Here is a 22,824-nt window from a genome sequence, read left to right as displayed (position 1 = left end):
AACCTACTGCTAAAACTATAGTGATTATGGCAATGGGCCAATTTGTCAAAATGTTGAACTATCCCTTTAAATGTATTCCATTTCTGGACCTGCTAACGTAACATGCAGCTCCTTTAAAAAGAAAAAAAAGAATAAAATAAAAAAAGTGCCGAGTCATTAAAGTAAAAAAAAAAAAAAAAAAGCTGTAAAGTGCCTCCTGAAACATTCAACACATTGGCTCATACTCCACAGATCTGCTCCTCCATTAGCTCGTCAGACTCTGAGTGCATCAACCATTTCTTAATTTCCCCCACATTTCTGTCCAATTCAACACATTTCTGCTGCAGCCAGTCACTATCAGCAGGAATCCATTTCAATTAGAGACAGAGGCTGCAACAGTCACCTCCACTGACACCGAGGCAGTCTGGATGGAGAGACCATCAGACTGGAAAAAAAAAAAAAAAAAAAACCTGAGGGGACAGAGGATCAGGGGCAATTGAAATAGTGAGACAGAAAGAGAAAGAGAGGAAGTGAAAGGATTAAAAAAAAAAAAAAAGACAGACGACTGAGATAAGAGAGAGAGAGAGAGAGAGAGAGAGAGAGAGAGAGAGAGAGAGAGAGAGAGAGAGAAAGGTGAGGAGAAGAAAGAAAGAGCCGTGGAGATAAAGAGAGGAAGGAGACTAAAAAGGAGAGCGAGAGAGATAAAGAGAAAGAGGAGAAAAGGAAACATATAGAGCCAGACAAATAGACGGAGGAAGGGATGGATGGATGGAGGGAGGGAGGGAGGGATGGAGGGAGGGAGAGGAGAGGGAGGGGGAGAGAAAGGTGCAGAGCTGACAGAGGGAACAGAGGCAGCAGAGCAGGGCAGCTCTCAGACGGCTGTCTAGACAGTGTCAGGGGAGGCGTTGCTGATTAATGATGCACCAAAATCCGTCCACCAACCCCCCCCCACACACACACACACACACACACACACAGAACCCCCATCACTGCGTCTATCAGCCACCCACACACACACTCCCTCTGTGTTCGTCTCCCCACGGCCTTTTCCTTTTTTCCCAGGTCTCTCTAAAAGTCGCTTTAGCTTTGACAGAGTTGTTGTTGTTGCTTTTTGTGTGTGTGTGTGTGTGTGTGTTGTGTTGTTTTTTCCTCTCTGACTCATCTTTTACCTGCCTTCTTTGCTTCTCTCTCTTTCTCTTTCTCTTTCTTCATTTAGTTACACTGGATATTCTGCATGACGGGAGGATCTGGGAGGTTTGTTTTGGTGCTAACGTGTGTTATTAGCTGCTCAGCCAATAGACTTCTAATGACATCATCTATATCCTGCTCGCTGTAGCTACATGTTGTCTATACAATTAAAGCAGAAGTAAGTGATATATTTGTGTTAATATAAGTCTTAAATAGTTATATCTTCCGACAGCAATCACTTACATAGAGTGTTTGGACTGAAACACGGGTCTGTCAGTCACTCTGCTCTGCTCTGAGCCCAGGAGAAAACATTTATCGTATCCTACAGTTTTTATCCAATGAGGAGAGAGAACGGCATGCAGGGCTGTGTGTGCAGCCAAGGAACGCCGTGAATGTGGCGACGTAGCGACGAGGACTGTTATGGTGCGTTCAAGGAAACTCGTATTTTTCCGACCGTGAAGTGGTACCAGTTCGATCTGGTACGAGTTCACGGGTCGGAAGTTACGAGTGGCCGTTATAGTGACTTTCACCGGTAAAACAGGTCGGAAAAACACGAGTGGGTTGCCTGGAACGCTACACAGTCGTAAGTTGTGACTTGAAGCTGTAATTTACGATTTCAAAAGCCTGCCTGGAACGCAGCATTAGCGAAAACGACCGGACCACTTACTTCTGCTTTAATTAAATACAAATTCTGCTATACAGCACATACACTGTTGCCCATGAAGTTGGAATAAAATATTTTCTAACCTCTTCTCATGAAATGATTGTGACAATGTGACTTGTTCTTTTTTTAGTTTTTTAGTATGTTTTTATTTGAACTTGTATTATAAGTATTTTAAACTATTTATTGCACTCTCCGGCTCCGCACTTTCTTTTTTTCTCTTTTCTTTCTTGGATATGTGTGCCATTGTTACTACTGTAGTGTACAGTATGTATTGCGTATGTATGTATTGCAAGTACAAAGCAGCTGTTATGACGCCACTTGCCCAAGACAAATTTCCCTTCCGGGACAAATAAAGCTTATTTGATTGATTTGACTTATTCTTGATAGATAAAGTGTATAATATCTTCTCAAAACTGGTCCCTGGGACTCAGTTAGCGATAATTACACCTGGTCAAAGGTGATTACTGATGTGTATAAACAGGAATAAAAAGAGGAATGTGTCTGAAAACTAAATTATTCCAACTTTATAGGCAACAGTGTATATATATAGAGAAACATGATGTAAAACATACAATGTGCATATCATCCATACTACATACACATAGTTATCCAGTATTTATTATTTATTTCAAGGCAATACCTCGTTGTCTAATTGCACTCTGGCCATTGACGACTTTATTTAACTATTTTTGTATTATTCTTTAACTTTTTGTTGCATAACTGGGCCATTAAATCTGATTCTGACTCTGATACATACAATTGTCTCCATCATCTCATCATCATCATCATCATGTGACCGGTTTGTTTTCAAGTCTTCTTCTGAACTCTGGATACCCTGTGTTTTTCCCACCGTGACTTGTGTGTGAGCCTCCGCCATCTGGCGTGGACACCATTAAGCAAACAGATCACCAGTCAGAGAGAGAGAAGGAGAGAGAGAGAGAGAGTGTGTGTCCTGGCATTTGTTTGCAGTTATGTATTCACAGATCTTGCCAAATTTGTGAGCTCGTTTTTTTTTCTGGAGGAGAATATTGCCAGCTGTACCCAGCGCGACGCACAAAGCCTCGCAAAGTTTCCTGCTTGATCAAATATTTACAAAAAAAACCCAGACAAACAGTCCAAGATCTTGGTGAGCTGAGAGGAGACACAGGTTTATTTTCTTATACAGCATAGAGAGTGTATTAGACAGAAAGAGACCACGAGTGGGTTCAGGTCTTCATCTCGGTATATTTCCTAAATTCCTACACGGCCTCCGAGTGTCAGATGCTGTGAAATGAGCCACATGTGGAAAATTATCATCTCCAAGCTGTTTAATGTGTCTCATTTTTATACTATACAGAAGCAATCGGCAATTAGCTGAAACCAGAATTCACAACGGAGTATTAGATCCACAGTGAATGAGGGGATAAAAAAAATTAAAAAATAAACGGAAATTTAAAAAAATAAAGTTTTAATATCGCAAGAAAAAAAAAGAAAGAAGGATCTTATTGAGAATAAATGATTTTATGTGGAAAAGAAGTCATTTCAGAGTGAAATCTCAGAGGAGCAGCAGCATTAACTTGCTCTAAGATGAAGAACGTGAAGCCTCCTGTGAAGTTTTACTATTACTACGGTTACACTGTCGCACAGGTTGGATGAAAAAATCATCATCATCATCAGCAACAGGATATTGGAAAGGTTTCCTTCTCTTGAAATTGCATATTTATAATATTGCATTGCGTCTTTTTTTTTCTTGAAATGTCATGATGTTATTCTCTTTATTAAAGGGATAGTTCAACATTTTGGCAAATTGGCCCATTTCCATAATCCCTATAGTCATAGCAGTAGGTTCGTTACCTTTAATTGTCGGTGCAAGCTATCTTTAGAACGGCGGAGCAGAGCCGAGAGCTGCTCAGAGCTACGCGGCTACCGAGGCTAATGGGATTTCTTGGTTTCCCTCATCAAACTCATAAAATACACAATCCAACAACTCCAAAACGCTCTGGTGGACAAGTTGTGACCTGCACATTCACCACACTATGAGATAATAATAGAACGTTACGAGACGGAGTTGTTTTAGAGGTAAATTCATGCAAAACTGCTGATGAACGTTCCCGCCGGGAGCAGTTTTTCAGCAAGCAGTCTCTGCATTTGCCTCGAAAACAACTCGTAACGTTCTGTTATTATCTCATAGCGTGGTGAATATGGTACAGCTGAGAGTACTAGTAGTTACAGTTGTTTTAAAAGTTGATCTGTTTTCATCAAATATTGTAATAAACTATAATTAAGAAGAATTTAATATGAGGACTTGACAATAACCCTCTGTTATTATCATCAGCATTACAAAACAGTTGGTGCTGTTTTTAATTGATAAACAGTTTCATATAATTAAAACTGGAAACACAAATTGTGCAACAAAACATGACATGAACCAGCACTTATTCTCCCACAGAGCCGGTGGACCACAGACCGCTCAGTGTTGTAAAGAACCGATCCGACAGGGTCACAGCCGCCACGCTGCAGTAAATATCTGAATTTATCTTTAGATACATTTTTTGGGAGCAACAGTTCGAGTCGCTTCTGAGTCACAGCGGCCGTAAACATCATCCAGCCACAGCCACCACAGGCCGCCAGGACTGTTAGTAACTCTGTGTGTGTGTGTGTGTGTGTGATTAAAGCTCAGCTGTGTGTGTCACAGTGCTCGGGGTGAAGGGGGTCTTACCTCCGAGGCACCTTGTCTCGAGCCGCTGTCTGAAGGCCACAGACACCCGTCCTACAACACAGACAGACACAGACACAACAAGACACAGAGGCTTTAGGTTTCAAGGTGCAGTGAAGATTTTCATCATGTTCACCTGTCTGGACCTCGTAAACACGTCGGCCATGTCTGAGGGTTTTCACTTATTTGTGTTATGAAATAGTCTCTGTGAAGATTTGACAAAATGTTTAAAGCATATTAGAGTCTCTGCTACTGATGGAGCTTTAGATATTTACTATATAGCTGAATTATATGTTGTTGAGATAATTACATTAATGACACAAACCTTTTTTCCTAAAGGTCTTTTTGCATCAGTGTTCAATGCTGCATAAATCCTTGTGTCAGGAGCAAAGTAGGGCTTAATCTTGTCTTTCAATTGTGAATATAATAATGTGGATAGAATGTGTTACCTTTTTTATATGTGGTATTTTATTGTTGCTGTCTTTTTTAAAGGATGCCCTTTAACATCAGGCAAAGGGGACTACCGATGAAAATTAGCCTTTTAGCTAACTTGGGTACATTTACATTTGTTTTTACAATGTTTTTATTAACGTACACTGACTGTCCCTTTTCAAATAAACTAATGAATAAATTACATTAGAAAGACATTTTCAGCAGATATTGCAATTTTGATTTCAGTTCAATCCTGGAATTGCGAATTTCTGTGACTGAGTGAGTGAGTGATCATAGTTGAACGATCATATTTGCAACAGAATTTGGTTCAATTGCACACGACTGGACTGAAGTTTTCCCCTTAAAAGCTTCTACCAGAGCTATATATACCTTGAATATACTGTGCTATTGTACAAGAGTGTTTATGCTGCTGTTGTTTTGATGGTTGGCCAAACTTTTTAGTGCATAACCGCCACCTTGAAGTAAAGTGTATCAGGGTAAAGGTGCAGCCAGAGACCGACCAACACATTGTAGTTTGGTCTATTTTGATTGGATGATATATGGTCAGATCTTCATCCATGTTATAATGATGAACAAATATGAGCTATTTTAACTAATAACACACAAATCATTGTCTGTGCGTTAGTGAAAACATTATCCACAGTCTATCTAAAGCTGATAGGAGGTGTGGACTAAAAGCTGGAACATGTTACAAAACAATCTCCAACAGTTTGGATCAGTCCACAGTCAGACAGACAAATTGTCTATCAATGGGATTATATAGTTCTGTGGGCTCCCTGCTAGCATGACTCCAAAAAGCACAACACAGTGAGAAGTGAGGCAAAAATGAAGCCAAACGTTAAAAAAAACCAAAAAAAAAAACCCAAAGGCCTGAAATAATCATTTGGATCTGAAAAAACTACACAAATCTAGGCTGAGATTCGCTAAACAGTCTTAGATGAAGATTATTACAGATAACATTTTATGACCAATTAATGCTCCGATTGCAGAAGGACTCTACTTCCCTGTGGCAGGTTGGATAATAAATGACATTGCAGATCATTTAAAGAATGACAAACAGCATAACGTGCACTTACCACATCAATTATTCAATGATTCGCATTGCTACTTGCTACTGGCACTCTTTTATGTTGGGCTGTATTCAAATAAGTGCATAAAAACCTTTGATTTAATGCACATAAACACCTTAATGTAGATATTTCAATGTCAGATACTACCATAGTTAATAATTCAGCGCAACAAATTGCAATATTTCAGACATTCGTCGTTAAAAATGAGTTGTTTGGTGGTAAATCCTGTTGCTCCCTGTGGAAAACAATTGACCCCCCTCTCCTGCCCCCATCACTGTCGTAACTCCCTCATCTGGTGTGTCTGCTTCTGTTTGCATAATTCCTGCTGTGATTGGATGGTACAGAGCGGAGAGTGACAGGGGGACGATGAAAAACAGGGAGGCGAGACGTTATTAGCTGAATCTAAATCAGGTGGAATGAGCCGACGCAGCCGCGTGTTTTATTTCAGAGTCTTAAAGTCTTGAATTTATCACCGAACCGAATCCTTTCTCTCTTTTTTTTTGCATCCTGTTCTGTACCTGAGCCTCCATCGGCCGGGTGCAATCTGCACAGTGTAAGTGAGTAAGTGTGTGTGTGTGTGTGTGTGTGTGTGTGTGTGTGTGTGTGTGTGTGTGTGTGTGTGTGTGTGTGTTTGTCCCGGTGTGTCGCCCTGTCAGTATGGGGGCAGTGCTGCTGCTGTCTAGACAGTGCTGTAGTGAATTAAACATCAAGGTCTGACAGAGTCTCTCTCTCTCGCTCTCTGAAGGAACCAATTCAGCAAGTTCAACCTCGCAGACTGGAGCAGAAGCTGTTTGTTACCTCAATGAAACTGGGACAGAAGCTCTGACTGGGATAAAAGGATCATTTCTGCTCCGCGCAGCTTCACTGGGAAACAAACTGGTGGAGTTTTTAGGGTTGTTTTTCTTTTTTTTTTGTCCTGCTCCAGAAAGAAATAAAGCAACGCACCGTCACAGCACAGGGATACTCAGTGAGAACAGATGAAGCGATCACTATCACTTTAGGTCCAAATGCTGCTGGCGGCGAAGGACGCTGGGAGATAAATACAAGCCGGTTCAGGCACTTTCAGTTTGTCTCATTCACTTTAACACACACACACACACACACATAGAGACACACACACACACAGTTACAGAGTTGTACTGACCTGCTGCAGGGCATGGTCGTGCCTGCGGGCCTGGCTCTGCCTTGTAATGAAGGACCAGGTAGATAGCTTGTAGTGGTTGAGCAGGCAGATGATCACCACTACCATCACTGTCATCACCACGATAATGATGACGATCTGAACAAACTCCAGTTCAGCTGCACAAACACACAGAAAGAGAGGGAGAGATGGTTAGAAAGCATGTAAAGACAGTCAAAATGTTGCATTTGAACAGTTTCAGAAAAGATTCATTTCTAAAAGTTGTGCATAAGATAAAAACAGTCCTGCAACTGATGATAATTAATGATTAAAATGTTTCCTGGATCTCAGCTCGTTTCTGACCAGTGATCATCATCATGGTAAACAAGACCTGGTGTCTGGATCAACTATGGGTGTTAAAAATCAACAACACACATCAATGACAGACAAAAAACGGAGCTTCAATTCCAGCTTTGTCGACTTATTAACACTCAGAGAGAAAGTTAGAAAAGACAGACTCCATCTTTAACTTTTCAGGCTTTTGCCTCAGTATCAGCAGTAGTGAGGACGACAGGAAAATCCAAGACAAACTTCAATAAAACAGCTGCTTCGCTCTCAGACTGAGATGGTTATACAACAGTACTCAAGAAATAACAGTAGGTGGTAGATGTCATGGTTTTTGTTTATTTGTATATGTATGTATGTATGTATTTTTTCTGGTGCTGCAGCTGCACGTGTGTTGGTGTCTTTGTCTGGAGCAGAACTGTGAAAATGAATTTCCACTCGGGGACAATAAATCATGAATCTGAATCTGAATCTGAAATAAAACACAAGTCCAAGTCCAAATTCATCCTGTCAAAAAGGACTGAAATGAATCCAACCGGGCTCCACCCACTGATGAAAACCATGCAATACGATCAAAAGCTCCTGACCAGCTACTAAATAGATCATCTCCTAATGAGAAAACCTCCTCAGAAACCAGCTCAGACTGGTGGACTGACTGAGCTCCAGTCTGAGGTGTTGTTGTAACGCGTGTTGACCAGCAGGGGGCAGCACAGGTCAGAGTCCCAGCAGTCGTCACATACCGAGTGGATGTATGGTTGGTGTGTGTGTGTGTGTGTGTGTGTGTGTGTGTGTGTGTGTGTGTGTGTGTGTGTGTGTGTGTGTGTGTGTGTGTGTGTGTGTGTGAGGCTGATGATTGAGACTGTGGTGTCTGTCCCAGCGTACAGTGGTGTCTTTGTGGAAACCGTGAATAACTGTGGTGTTTGTGTCCTCAACAAACAAGAGACAATCTGTGACACACACACACACACACACACACACACACACACACACACACACACACACACACACACACACACACATCAGAGCTGATCTGTGGTGACCTCCCTGCCTCTTGTTCATCATTTCATCCTTTTGTCCTTCTCCTCCTTTCCTCCTACTTCCTGTATCCTCGCTCCCTCCTCCCTCTCTCCTGCTGTCCTCTCCTAACACTTCCTGTCGTCCTTCCTCAGACTTTCTTCATGCATTCCTCCCTCGCCCACCATCATCACTCTTTCTTTCCCTGCTTCTCTCATTCTTCATTGTCTGTCTCCTTACTATCTTCATCTCTCCCTCCCTCTCTCCCTCCCTCCCTCCCTCCATCCCTCCCTCCCTCCCTCCATCCCTTGCAGTCTGAGACTCCTTTGTCATGTGTTGTTGGTTTGTTCTGAGCAGAAGTCTTGACCTTGTCTGGTCTTGGCACCCAGTCTGACCTCTGAATCACACTCTTACTCACTGCTGGACACTCACTTGTGTGTGTGTGTGTGTGTGTGTGTGTGTGTGTGTATCCTTGTGTGTAGCTCTGCAAGAACAATACACAATGTACACTCAGCTATCTGGAGCTATAACTGATGCTGGCCGACACTTTCTTTCACAAAGCTCAGTCTGTCTGTGCAATGGTTTTTGGGTAGTTGCGTTATTATTTCCCATCAGCCACCTGAACACTATGGGCGGAAGAAAAACAGGTACAGAGAAAGAAAACAGAAAAAAAAGAGACTGTGAGACGTTCAATGTCCCAGATAAAGAGATAGAAAACAGGAAGAAAAGAAGAAACCGTGAGACGTTCAATGTCCCAGATAAAGAGAAAGAAAACAGAAAAAAAGAAGAGGCTGTGAGACGTTCAATGTCCCAGATAAAGAGAAAGAAAACAGAAAAAAAGAAGAGGCTGTGAGACGTTCAATGTCCCAGATAAAGAGAAAGAAAACAGAAAAAAAGAGACCGTGAGACGTTCAATGTCCCAGATAAAGAGATAGAAAACAGGAAAAAAAGAAGAAACCGTGAGACGTTCAATGTCCCAGGTAAAGAGAAAGATAACAGAAAAAAAGAAGAAACCGTGAGACGTTCAATGTCCCAGATAAAGAGAAAGAAAACAGAAAAAAAGAAGAGGCCGTGAGACGTTCAATGTCCCAGATAAAGAGAAAGATAACAGAAAAAAAAGAAGAAACCGTGAGACGTTCAATGTCCCAGATAAAGAGAAAGAAAACAGAAAAAAAGAAGAAACCGTGAGACGTTCAATGTCCCAGATAAAGAGATAGAAAACAGAAAAAAAGAGACCGTGAGACGTTCAATGTCCCAGATAAAGAGATAGAAAACAGGAAAAAAAGAAGAAACCGTGAGGCGTTCAATGTCCCAGATAAAGAGATAGAAAACAGAAAAAAAGAAGAAACCGTGAGGCGTTCAATGTCCCAGGTAAAGAGAAAGATAACAGAAAAAAAGAAGAGGCCGTGAGACGTTCAATGTCCCAGATAAAGAGATAGAAAACAGAAAAAAGAGACCGTGAGACGTTCAATGTCCCAGATAAAGAGAAAGAAAACAGAAAAAGAGACCGTGAGACGTTCAATGTCCCAGATAAAGAGAAAGAAAACAGAAAAAAAGAAGAAACCGTGAGGCGTTCAATGTCCCAGATAAAGAGATAGAAAACAGAAAAAAAGAAGAAACCGTGAGACGTTCAATGTCCCAGATAAAGAGAAAGAAAACAGAAAAAAAAGAAGAGGCCGTGAGACGTTCAATGTCCCTGATAGAAAACAGAAAAAAAGAGAGTGAGACGTTCAATGTCCCAGGTAAAGAGATAGAAAACAGGAAAAAAAGAAGAAACCGTGAGACGTTCAATGTCCCAGATAAAGAGATAGAAAACAGAAAAAAAGAGACCGTGAGACGTTCAATGTCCCAGGTAAAGAGAAAGAAAACAGAAAAAAAAGAGGCCGTGAGACGTTCAATGTCCCAGATAAAGAGATAGAAAACAGAAAAAAAGAAGAAACCGTGAGATGTTCAATGTCCCAGATAAAGAGATAGAAAACAGAAAAAGAGACCGTGAGACGTTCAATGTCCCAGATAAAAAGATAGAAAACAGAAAAAAAAGAGACCGTGAGATGTTCAATGTCCTAGGTAAAGAGAAAGAAAACAGAAAAAAAGAAGAAACCGTGAGACGTTCAATGTCCCAGATAAAGAGAAAGAAAACAGAAAAAAAGAAGAAACCATGAGGCGTTCAATGTCCCAGATAAAGAGAAAGAAAACAGAAAAAAAGAAGAAACCGTGAGGCGTTCAATGTCCCAGATAAAGAGATAGAAAACAGAAAAAAAGAAGAAACCGTGAGACGTTCAATGTCCCAGATAAAGAGATAGAAAACAGAAAAAAAAGAAGAAACCGTGAGGCGTTCAATGTCCCAGATAAAGAGATAGAAAACAGAAAAAAAGAAGAGACCGTGAGACGTTCAATGTCCCAGATAAAGAGATAGAAAACAGAAAAAAAAGAAGAAACCGTGAGACGTTCAATGTCCCAGGTAAAGAGAAAGAAAACAGAAAAAAGAGACCGTGAGACGTTCAATGTCCCAGATAAAGAGATAGAAAACAGGAAAAAAAGAAGAAACCGTGAGACGTTCAATGTCCCAGGTAAAGAGATAGAAAACAGAAAAAAGTCTGAGTTTATTGAAATGAAAACCGACCTAAACCTGCCTGCGCTCCACCGCAGCAGCCACAGACAAGAGGACGGGGTGAGAGAGAGGATGAGACGACTCGCACAAACCGCAACCCGCTGAAAAAGCAGTGAGGTGCAAAAACGACAAAAACAGCAGAGATCAGAGAGGAGGAGGTGAAGAGTTAAACATCAAAAACATTTTGCCCTTTAACATCTCATCTACAAACAGATCCAGCTCAACGTCTTTGTCTCGACTGGAAACCATTTCACCTCTGACCCGACTTCTCACACCAGAGATCTGAAAACTTTTTTTTTTTTTCTGTCACCGTTATGTATGAGTCACAAAAGACGAACCGAGAGGACAAAGAGTCAGCGAAGAGTCGAGGAAGATACAGAAATACCAAAACTCTACTGCTACATGAGCCGCCGCTGTTGACGTCATCAACCACCGCACATCATCATCATCACCCCCCCGGTGCAAAACCCAGTGCACCAGAGCGGAGAGAGAGAGAGAGAGAGAGGAGCCAAAATCCACCACACGAGCCACGAGGGAGAAGAGCTGAGGTAAAGTTACGTTCAAGAAGCCAGAGCTTGAAAACCAATATTTAAACCAATATTTTACACTAAAAAGAAAAAAAAAAGAAGAAAGTCTGGTGGTGTTTTTCCACTGTGTGGTGTGGTAATAACTCCACTGTTTTTTGGGGCTTTGTTTTTCCCTGTTGATGTGGCTTTGTTACTATAGCGACAAACACAGGAAGGCAGAGTGACATCATCTCCATAATGTGGATATTTAAGAGATAACAGAGAAGTGTGCACACTGTGTGTAGCTACACCGCCTCACACTGACCACAGTTCACTAATGACAGACTGTAACAGACTGTGACATCGACAAACAACACTAACGGTGACTTGCTAACGTCCAGCAGGTGTAACTTTTACTGTGGCTGTATCCAAAACTACAGTTGAAATCAAAATTATTCAACGCCCCCCATTGCATTTTAGGTTTATTGGCAAAATGTCAAATTTTTCAGGTGTTAGCAATCAACAAATTACACAAAAAGAGTTGAAATAGTTCAATAAAACTAATATTACAAGGAATTTATCCAAATTAAACACTAAATCCTACTACTGCAGTCTCAAAAATATTCATACTACACACATACTAACTATACTGTAAGTATGTACTGATTTGGGCACAATGTATAGTATGTAGTATATGCAAACAAAGGCAAAATCTGCAGTACTTTGCCAAAAATATCCGGATTAATAATCCTCCAGTAGACTTTGCATCCGACCAGCCTACTGTTTCCCACAATGCAAAGCGCTGCTAACCCCTAACTCTGTTACGTAGCTTAATTAAAACTTAATAAACTGACATTATAACAGCCCTACAGTGGGAATTAAAACAGATTTTAGCCTGCTTTAGTGCTATCTCTGTCAGCTGGCATGAAATGCATTCTGGGATACATGCATATACTGTCCTACTGCAGTGTAAATGGTGTGTATGCAGTATGTAGTGGGGCAGGACATTAGTAGGTGGTTATGAATACAAGGGCGTTAGCATGTTGGTAAAAGTTGCTAAGTTTTTATAACAAACAAAACATAAACTCGTGTTAAACTTAAACTGCAATACTAGTCAATGTCAACCCTGAGAGGAAAAGAGACACAAGTGATTATTACGGTATGTCCGTTAACCCACTAGTGGAGTCGTTTCACTTTCCACTCACTAACTTTTCCAGATTTATATATATACATATCACAGCCAGGCTTCACATCCAATTTGGGCCTGTGTGTGTGTGTGTGTGTGTGTGTGTGTGTGTGTGTGTGTGTGTGTGTGTGTGTGTGTGTGTGTGTGTGTGTGTGTGTGTGTGTGTGTGTGTGTGTGTGTGCACCACAGCAGCTACAGGAAGTGGGACTGTGGGTGGGGGTGGTGGTGGTGGTGGTGGTGGGAGGAGAGCTTTCATTCAGAGCACAGCAGCATTCTGGGAAACCAAGTCATCCAGGCCTTTTGTGTGAGGCTGCCGGATAGATATCACATGCACTGCCTTTTTTTTTTTTTGCCGCTGTGAGAAAAAAAAAAAAAAAAGCCCCACAAACCACCAGATGCCTGACTCAAAGCTGTCGTCGTCGTCTTCTCTTCTGGAGCTCAGGCAGTGGGATGTTTTCACAGCAAAAAAAAAAAAAAAAGTACAGTGGCTGCAGTTAATGGCTTCTCCTCTGAACGACAGGGAGGAAGGAAGCCAGAGGAGGAGTTGAGGAGGGAGGAAGGAAGTCTGTGTGTGTGTGTTGGGGTGGTGGTTAAATAAGAGAGAGAGAGAGAAAGAAAAGAAAGAGCAACAGAGTGGAGGCCTATCCTGCCCGAACCCCACAATCCATCCAAGTTCAGAGGCTGCAGAACAGAGTGTACAGCCGCAGCAGCAGCAGCAGCAGCAGCAGCACAGACCAGAGAACAGTGTGTACTGGCGGTCTGCATTACCAGCACCAGTCTGATGTTATTACAACAGTAATCCACTTGTCAAAACAATATCAGTCCAGCATCTGCAGCAAGCAAGCAAAGAAAAGAAAGAAAGAAAGCAACCCTTAACTCCCTCCATACGTATGTACGCTCGCCGTATCATTTGCATTGCGAGCCGAGCTGAGCCGTTCCAGTTTGTTTTCAGCCCTTTAACTTTATTTAAACCACGTGAGAGAGTTTTAACACTACAACTACGTTTTTATTCCTTTTACAAGTAGTTGGGTTGTTATTTCAAATCTGGTGCAAAAGCATTTAAAGGCATACAGTATGGCAGATATGCGATATATGTGATGTTATATTTTGTTTCATTTTATTTTCAGTGAAAAAAAATGACAAGAATGAAAAATCCTCATGTGATTTAAAAAAAGAAAAAGTTTACTACCTTTATTTTGATAGCCAGCAGAAGAGTGGTGACAGGAAGTCAGTCTAAAGGAAGAAGAATGCAGCGCAGCAAAGGTCTACAGCTGGACTTGAACCGACAAAAGATAAAAACAGAGTCCTTCGGTACTTGATAGTTTTTGACGCGCGGTGCTACAGAGGCATCGATCGGTGCCGACGTTTGACCCCAGAAGACACAAACAGCAATCACACACACACATCACACACAGCAGCAGCAGCTTGTTCCAATTCAGAAAGGCAAACACAAAGAGAGAGTAAACAGCATAGTGAGACAGTGCACACACACACACAGATGCATTGATGGCCCTTTGACCTTTGTGTGAGGGTGTGTGAGGGTGTGTGTGTGTGTGTGTGTGAGAGAGAGGCCAGTGGGAGGTCAGACAGTTCAGCTGACCTGCCGGTGGAAAAAAAAGCTGTCAGAGCACAACACGCTGACGACACGACACGTTCACATCATGTGAAGTGCATCGGGGTTTTTTGTTGTTTTTTTTTTTTTTTTTCGACGGCGATGAATCGTCGACTCGTGGTGGTTCATTTACATGTAACAGTTGCAGCCGGGCAGCGCCGAGGTGTCGGTTCACTTCAGTTCCCAGAGAAACCACAACACTAAATACAGCCGACAGGACGGACGGACCGTGCAGGAATAACCAGCCCAGAATAACCTGGAAAAACCAGCGCACTGTTCCTGGAGAGAGTCAAACCAACCAACCAACCAACAGCCTTGAGTGGTGCCAGGATAGAAGCCTCTTTATACTGTACATTAGGGCTGGGCGATATAACGATCTCGATACGGGATCGCGATAAATCTTTGATCGATTTCGATAATAAGCTATGGCCCTATTCCTCGATATCACATGAAAGTAAATATGCGCGACAGCAGCCGGTCACACTTCCGTCTGATACTCCGCCTCCTGTCCTGAGCATGCAGAGTTTGTTTGAGCTGCTGCAGCTAAAGGGAGGAAGGATAAGATGGATAGATAGATATACTTTATTGATCCCAAGCTGTGATAAAGTGAAAGTTGTAAAAGAGGGAGGAAACGAGTGGAGGTGGAGCCGATGGCAACTGAAGCGATTGTGAACGTGTGGAGCGTCAGTTCGTCTGTCCCGGCTAAAGAAGCCTGGCAGTGTGGAGTCAGAGCAACCTGATGATATCCTACCACGGTCAGAAAGTGGAGGAAACACGGAGCTGCTTGTGACGTTTATTCTGCGGTAACATGTCTCATGTTTGCTCATGTACAGTGTGAAGAACATGCGCTAGGCTCAGGCCCCCACATACTCCGGCGTATTTGACTCCGCGGACATCCGCGCGCACTCGAGGCAGACGAGGACCCAAAGCGGGCGTCCGCCGGCAAAGCTCAATTTTTATGACCGCGCGGACTCGATCTGTTTCAAATGTGACACTGTATGCTCGCCTATGAAACCGCAAAAGTCCGCGGACAGTGCGCGCGGAGTCAAATCCACTCACAGTATGCGCCGACAGTCTCTCTCCCTCCCTCCCTCTCTCTCTGTCAGCGCCGCGCGCGCGCGCGCACACACACACACACACACACACACACACACACACACACACACACACACACACACACACACACACACACACACACACACACACACACACACACACACACACACACACGGAGCGTCGCGTCGGAGCGGTGAAGTGAAACAACAACCTGCAGATCACCTGAGTTGACGTGAACTGCGCTCGTGGTTACCGAGTCAGATCAATAAATAGGCTTTATGCACAGCTCCACTACTTCCTGAGCTAAAACAGGCTCCTTTCCTTCCTGTCTTACATTTTTGGAGAAACTGATTAATCCAGGTGTCTGACCATTGTTGTGACTACTGAGGTCAGAGTCAGACACACCTGGATTCATCAGAGCCTGTTAATTTCAAGAAGTAGTGGGGCTTGGCATAAAACCTGTTGTCAGAGTAGCTAAATAGCAAAATATTTGTCTACAACCTGTTCAAATAACTAGAAAGACTAAAGCCTCATGATTGACACATTTTAGAGCTGATGTATGGTAGAAAAAAGAAAAAAGACAACAGAAAACAACAACAACAATAATGTAAATCAAATCAAACTGTGGATTATTGAACTGTTCCACCCTTAATGAACTTTAATGTGAACTCATGTCATCCTCCCAAACTGAACACATTTTCTGGTTTCTTCAGGATTCAGTCAGGATGCTGCTTGAACTGGCAGCGTCAGCAAAAAATACATATCGAGACGATATCGAGAATCGATCAATATGGAAAAACATATCGTGATAACGTTTTTTGCCATATCGCCCAGCCCTACTGTACATATACTCTATTTATTTAACGCCGACTCATCACTATAATATCAACCTTTATCATCACATATTGATTTTTCTTCTCTCTCTCGTTTCTTTTTTACAATTTCAAGTGAGTAAAAAAAAACGTATTTCATTGGAGATCTGTGCAAAGCAACACTGATTCACTCAAAGAAAAGCTGTGATTGTAGCGGGAAAGCGGGTCAACACTGCTGACTCGTCTATAAAAAGGGGCTAAAAGTTCGTCCAAAATGGAGGGATGCCCTTTTTTGAAATGAAGAAAAGCTGCTAAAAAATCTGAAAAGTCACTTTACCTAGTGACACTGAGGCTTATTTAGCAAAAATACACAGTGGAAACCAATGGACGCAGCCGTGATGTAACTTAATCACTCAGTCAGTCAGTCACAGACCTGTTTCTAGGCCGAGCCAATGAACTTGGCTTCTATGAATCAGTAGTACTCATAATGAATCAATTCATTCCAACAGTTCACACTGAGGGAAACTCACCTCTGTGACTAATAAGTGATGTGCAAGCTTTTTTATTTTCTCTGCTTGGCCCTGAAATGAAAATTAGGCTAATAGTTAATAGCTATCTCTACAGAGAGTGCACATCACGCTCAGCCGGGGCCTCTTACGGTACACTGTTATTGCTCAATAAACTTATAACATTTGAGCTCCAATGACCTCAGACGTTTTCCAAGAGAAAACAAGGCCTGGCTAGTTCAGTTTGCACAAAAGGAACGTTACAAAAAACGAAATGGTACGTTTCAGTCGACGTTCTCCGACAGTCGAGCCGGAGCGTGCAGGGAAATGCTCCCCGGCTGCTGGCAAAAAAAAATAAAAAATCAGAATAGGAAGGCTGAGACTCCCACCATCAGCAGCAGCAGCAGAGAAAATACCTTTTCTCTCAGACTGAAGAGACAAAAGCTTCAGCTGCTATGAATCCTATCTCGCAGCCAAGCAACACGCAGCCCCAGAGCTACAGCGACAGTTTATAGGAATCCTTTAAAAACACACAAACATAAATACTGAACGCACAGCCTGACCGGGCACGGATCTGCGAGATGACATGACAGCAGAAAACAGGAAATGACAGCAGAGTCTTAATTGAAACGACTGAGATTTACGTACATTATGGCCCCTAAAAAACAAACAAACGAGAAGCCGTTTTACTATCTCACAATTCGATTCAATTCAGATTTTTGGGGCTACGATTCGATTCAAAATTGATTTTCGATTCAAAACGATTTGATTCCTAATGATTTCTGCTTCAGTCTATCGGTGTGCAAAGGATCCTCATGATCTACTCCAGTCTGCTTTGCAAGACAGAATGACTAATGTGTCTTTTTCACATTTATTGAGTTATTTTAAACATTTATCCATGCTTAGATGGACTTGTTGAAACTGTTGCATAAAAGCAATATCACATATTGCTTAAGTAACAAAATTAAAAGTGCCTCTTTATTTAAAAAAAAATAGTGCAGCTAAACATGCTGCCTTTTAAATTCTAAGGAAATGGAGGCTGACAGCCAGCAGATTCGTTTCATTTTATTATTTTTTTTAAATCGATTTTGAGATTCTGAATCGTAATGAGAATTGTGATTCTTATGTGAATCGATTTTTTGGCACGACCATATCTTTAAAAAAAAGTGCTTTTACTGTGAAAAGCTCAGCTCACTTCCTCCCCCGGCCGTCTGAGGGAAGTGCTGTGTCACTGTTTTCTCGTCTATCCCCCCCACAAGTCCCAGGTCTACGCTGCTGAACCTTTTCTTTCTTTTTTGGGTGTATGGGAGGAGTTCGTCTTCTTCTTTAACTAATATTCATCCATTAAGTAGAAAAACCTGGATGTTTAATGTTTAATGTGGGTATGAAGTAAAAAAAAAAAGAAAAGGAGAGTGAAATGATGGAAGCTGCAACTTGCTCATCCTGGTCCTGCTGTCCAGAGAGGCTGCTGAGTTCACAGCCTGCTGCCCACCACACTGGGCCCACACACACACACACACACACACACACACACAGTCCTCCTTTGACACACACAGACACACACACACACACAGCCCTGTCTGCTGCCACTGCCGTTGCTATGGTAACTCTTGGGCACGGTGCCGTGATCAACAAGGCCCGGAGCTGCTGGGGCACCATGGCAGCGACCTGGCTGGCACACACACACACACACACACACACACACACACACACACACACGAACGATGGCACAGAGCAAGATAGAAGGAGACAAGGAGGGAGAGGAAGTGTGCACACACACACTCAGACACACACACACACACACACACACACACTCAGACACACACATATATACACATGCACACACACTTAAAAAGACTGGCACTGTTAGCAAGAAGGAGAGAGACAGAGAGAGTACAGTAATGAGGGGACAAAGAGTTAGCAGAGGTGCACACACACACACACACACACACGTACTTGCACATGCACGCACACACACAAATGCACTTGCACACACACGCACACACACGCACACACACGCACACACATGAACACAAGTCTACGTCCCTTGGGAAGACGTGCATTGTTACCTCCAGACGTATCAGCCACGCAACAACAGTGTCAACCACAGTCGGGCACAGTGTGTGTCTTTGTGTGTGTGTGTGTGTGTGTGTGTGTGTGTGTGTGTGTGTGTGTGTGTGTGTGTGTGTGTGTGTGTGTGTCTTTGTGTGTGTGTGTGTGTGTGTGTGTGTCTGTGTGTCTGTGTGTGTGTGTGTGTGACACTAGGTATCAGCTATGGGGACTCGGGGGCAACAAGAGAGCAAACAATTGCAGCTCTGTCTCTTTTTCTTCCACTCCACTCCTCTTCTCTTCTCTTCTCTTCTCTTCTCTTCTCTTCTCTTCTCTTCTCTTCTCTTCTCCCTCTCCTGCTCTTTCTCCTCCTCCTCCTTCTCCTCTCTTTTGTTTTATCCATCCCTTCTTTTCTCACACAGCTCAGACGAATCAGACACCACAGCGGCTCCGTCTGTGTTTTATGCTTCACCACAAGAGACTAACACCACTTTTAGAGAGAGAGAGAGAGAGAGAGAGAGAGAAAGAGCAAACCCGCATATGACGCAGCCGGTCTGCAGGTCTATGTTGGACCCACGTCAGGCCGATTCACGAGAGTTTCAAACCCTGAATTAAAACCTATACGTTAAAGGGATAGTTCAACATTTTGGCAAATTGGCCCATTGCCATAATCCCTATAGTTTTAGCAGTAGGTTCGTTACCTTTAATTGTCGGTGCAAGCTATTTTTAGAACGGCGGAGCAGAGCCGCGAGCTGCTCAGAGCTACGCTACGGAGGCTAATGGGATTTCTTGGTTTCCCTCATCAAACTCATCAAATACACAATCCAACAACTCCAAAACGCTCTGATGGACAAGTTGTGACCTGCACATTCACCACGCTATGAGATAATAACAGAACGTTACCAGACAGAGTTGTTTTAGAGGCAAATGCAGAGACTGCTTGTTGAAAAACTGTCCCTGAAGGCAACGCGCATCAGCGGTTTTGCATGAATTTACCTCTAAAACAACTCTGTCTGGTAACGTTCTGTTATTATCTCATAGTGTGGTGAATGTGCAGGTCACAACTTGTCCACCAGAGCATTTTGGAGTTGTTGGATTGTGTATTTGATGAGGGAAACCAAGAAATCCCATTAGCCTCCGTAGCGTAGCTCTGAGCAGGTCACGGCTCTGCCCCCGCCGTTCTAAAAATAGCTTGCACCAACAATTAAAGGTAACGAACCTACTGCTATGACTATAGGGATTATGGCAATGGGCCATTTTGCCAAAATGTTGAACTATCCCTTTAAGCTGACACAGATCTGTGTGTCTGGATGGATGGTATGTGTACATCTGCATTCGTATGCGGGCTTGCAGTCTCCAACAGTGTTTCCTATCTATGTGTGTCAGTCGTACTCCATGTTTTTGCATATGAAGCAGCACATGTGAATGTGGAAACTCAGAAACTGCAACTTCCAGTCAGCTCGACTAACCTCAGGCTTTGTTTCAGATCGAGGTGACTTGTCTTACTAACGTTGCAGCCAGGTGAGATGTTATCACCACGGATACAGCCGCCGAGGGGGCCAAAACCACAGAAATCAGACCCCAGATGTATGAAACGATAACAGCCATCACCTGACACACGAGCATTACGCAATCATTTCAAAGAGAACAATGGGCTGCGGCTCGGAAACTCTAACTTTTTTAGTGTCTGGTAAAAAAAAAAACACCCGAACACAAAACGAAACTGGAAGAGCAGCTTCATTTCAGCTCAGGAGGACAAAGACAACGTTGATAGAAAGATTTAGTGATACATAGATAGTCTCATGGTTGCAGGGAGGAAACTATCACAGACCTCCTGTCAGCTGCCTTTCATACCTGGACCTGTGCAGCTGTCGACCCTGAACGCAGCGCTGGTTTTGATCAGTGCTGCTGCTGAGCCACGGCCCCTTAACTATAGTCGTATCATCTCCCACCTGCATGAATATAACATGAACAAAGATACGACACAGACGCAGCGCTCCGTGATAACATACCATGAATATTACAATATTGTCTAATATTATCAATATTTCAAGCTGTAATATTCATGAACGGCAGTAAAGCTGAGGAGGGAGGGGGGGGGGGGGGGGGGGGGGGGCGCCGCGGTGTTTAAGTATTCATCCAACAGGGTTTTTCCACGAGTGCAGTGCACACACACACATACAGGACACATGGAGGGTGTGTGTAACCACTTTTAAAGGGATAGTTCAACATTTTGGCAAATTGGCCCATTGCCATAATCCCTATAGTCATAGCAGTAGGTTCATTACCTTTAATTGTCGGAGCAGAGCCGTGAGCTGCTCAGAGCTACGCTACGGAGGCTAATGGGATTTCTTGGTTTCCCTCATCAAACTCATCAAATACACAATCCAACAACTCCAAAACGCTCTGGTGGACAAGTTGTGACCTGGACATTCACCACACTATGAGATAATAACAGAACGTTACCAGACAGAGTTGTTTTAGAGGGAAATACAGAGACTGCTTGCTGAAAAACTGCCCCCGACGGGAACGCGCATCAGCGGCCGGTTTTGCATGAATTTACCTCTAAAACAACTTGCATCTCACGGCTCTGCTCCGCCGTTCTCAAAATAGCTTGCACCGACAAATAAAGCTAACAAACCTACTCCTAAAGTTATAGGGATTACGGCAATGGGCCAATTTGTCAAAATGTTGAACTATCCCTTTTAAGCTGTATTCTTCTTTTAGTTATTTTCTCATTTCATTATTTCTTAAGATAATATTGATATTATTAAAAAAGTGCAGTGTGAGCGTCTTCATAAACCAGAGAAGAAGACAGAGTTTGTTGTTGTTGTATTCGTTGTTATTTAACTCACTGGTTATTTTTAAGGTTATTTCACAGTTTCCCGTTCAGGAGTTTTTTTTTAACTGCAGATCCCACCCCCCTCCTCCTCCCCCTCCCCCCACTCCAAAATAAACAGAGCAGGTGATTAAAACAAGTAGAGACACTGAATAAAAGCAGCTTCACTTTCTTTCTTTCTTTCTCCAATAACCTAAAGTCCAGGCGTCCGGCGATGACTGACATGATCCCTCACGTGGTTAAAGGTCGGAGTCGTCGGGTCATAAAAGCAGCGACAGTGACGTGAGTCGACAGTGTGAAGGTCGTCGGATTGAAACGTCGGGACGTCCGGCCCGCAGCAGCAGCTGAGGGAGGACGACGCTCTGTCAGTGAGATGGAGGATGCAGGTCTGTACACAACATGTCACTTCACACACACACAAACACGCACACTGGAGTGTCTCAGGTGTGTGCGTGTGTACATTATCAGAGCCAGACAGACAGGATAGCGTCTAGACAACCCCCCCTCCCCCTCCTCACCCCCCCTCGCCCCTCCCCTCCCCTCCCCCGCCATAAAGCCAGACTGACTGCTCTCCCTCTCTCTCTCTCCCTCCCTCTCTCTCTCTCATAGCTCTGAGTGATTGAACCAGACTGGAGGGTCAGACTAATGTCAGGCTTAAAGTGTGCATGAGTGTGTGTCTGTGTGTGTGTGTGTGTGTGTGTGTGTGTGTGTGTGTGTGTGTGTGTGTGTGTGTGTGTGTGTGTGTGTCTGTGTGTGTGTGTGTGTGTGTGTGTGTGTGTGTGTGTGTGTGTGTGTATTTCTTCCACAGCAGTGATTTTACTTAAGAGAAACGGAGGATCCTCTCTCTCTTTCTCTCCCTCTTTTTCTCTCTGGTGCAGAAAATTAGAAGCAGTGTCTGTCCACATGAGAGCAACTCTCTGCTTATCTAGTTGCCAGATGATGATGATGATGATGATGATGATGATGACGATGATAATTACAACAATTATTTCAGGTGGGCAGTCCATTGTGTTATTTCGGAGCAGAGTGGCTGCTGGCAGGTTATTAGCAAATCACTGGAAGACATGAAAAAAAAAAAAGTGAAGGTGAATTTGTCTGGACAGAAAAAAAAACAAAAAA

At 43.0% G+C, this 22,824-nt stretch overlaps 1 protein-coding gene across 1 annotated transcript in view; it reads right to left on the bottom strand.

Moving 5' to 3' along the window:
• LOC310999504 (low-density lipoprotein receptor class A domain-containing protein 4-like) overlaps positions 1–22,824 on the bottom strand; it is a gene marked incomplete at its 5' end in the record, with an annotated part of 158,446 nt that overhangs the window by 4,716 nt on the left and 130,906 nt on the right. The window contains 2 exons of the mRNA XM_083989954.1: positions 4,530–4,580; positions 7,194–7,348. Coding sequence (XP_083846080.1) covers positions 4,530–4,580; positions 7,194–7,348 — 206 coding nt within the window. The remainder of the gene's footprint in view (positions 1–4,529; positions 4,581–7,193; positions 7,349–22,824) is intronic.

Source organism: Trachurus trachurus (genome assembly GCF_905171665.1).
Source record: "Trachurus trachurus genome assembly, chromosome: 16".
NCBI classification, from domain to species: domain Eukaryota; kingdom Metazoa; phylum Chordata; class Actinopteri; order Carangiformes; family Carangidae; genus Trachurus; species Trachurus trachurus.
Note: the sequence above shows the minus strand (reverse complement) of the source record. Positions and strands in the feature narration are given on the sequence as shown.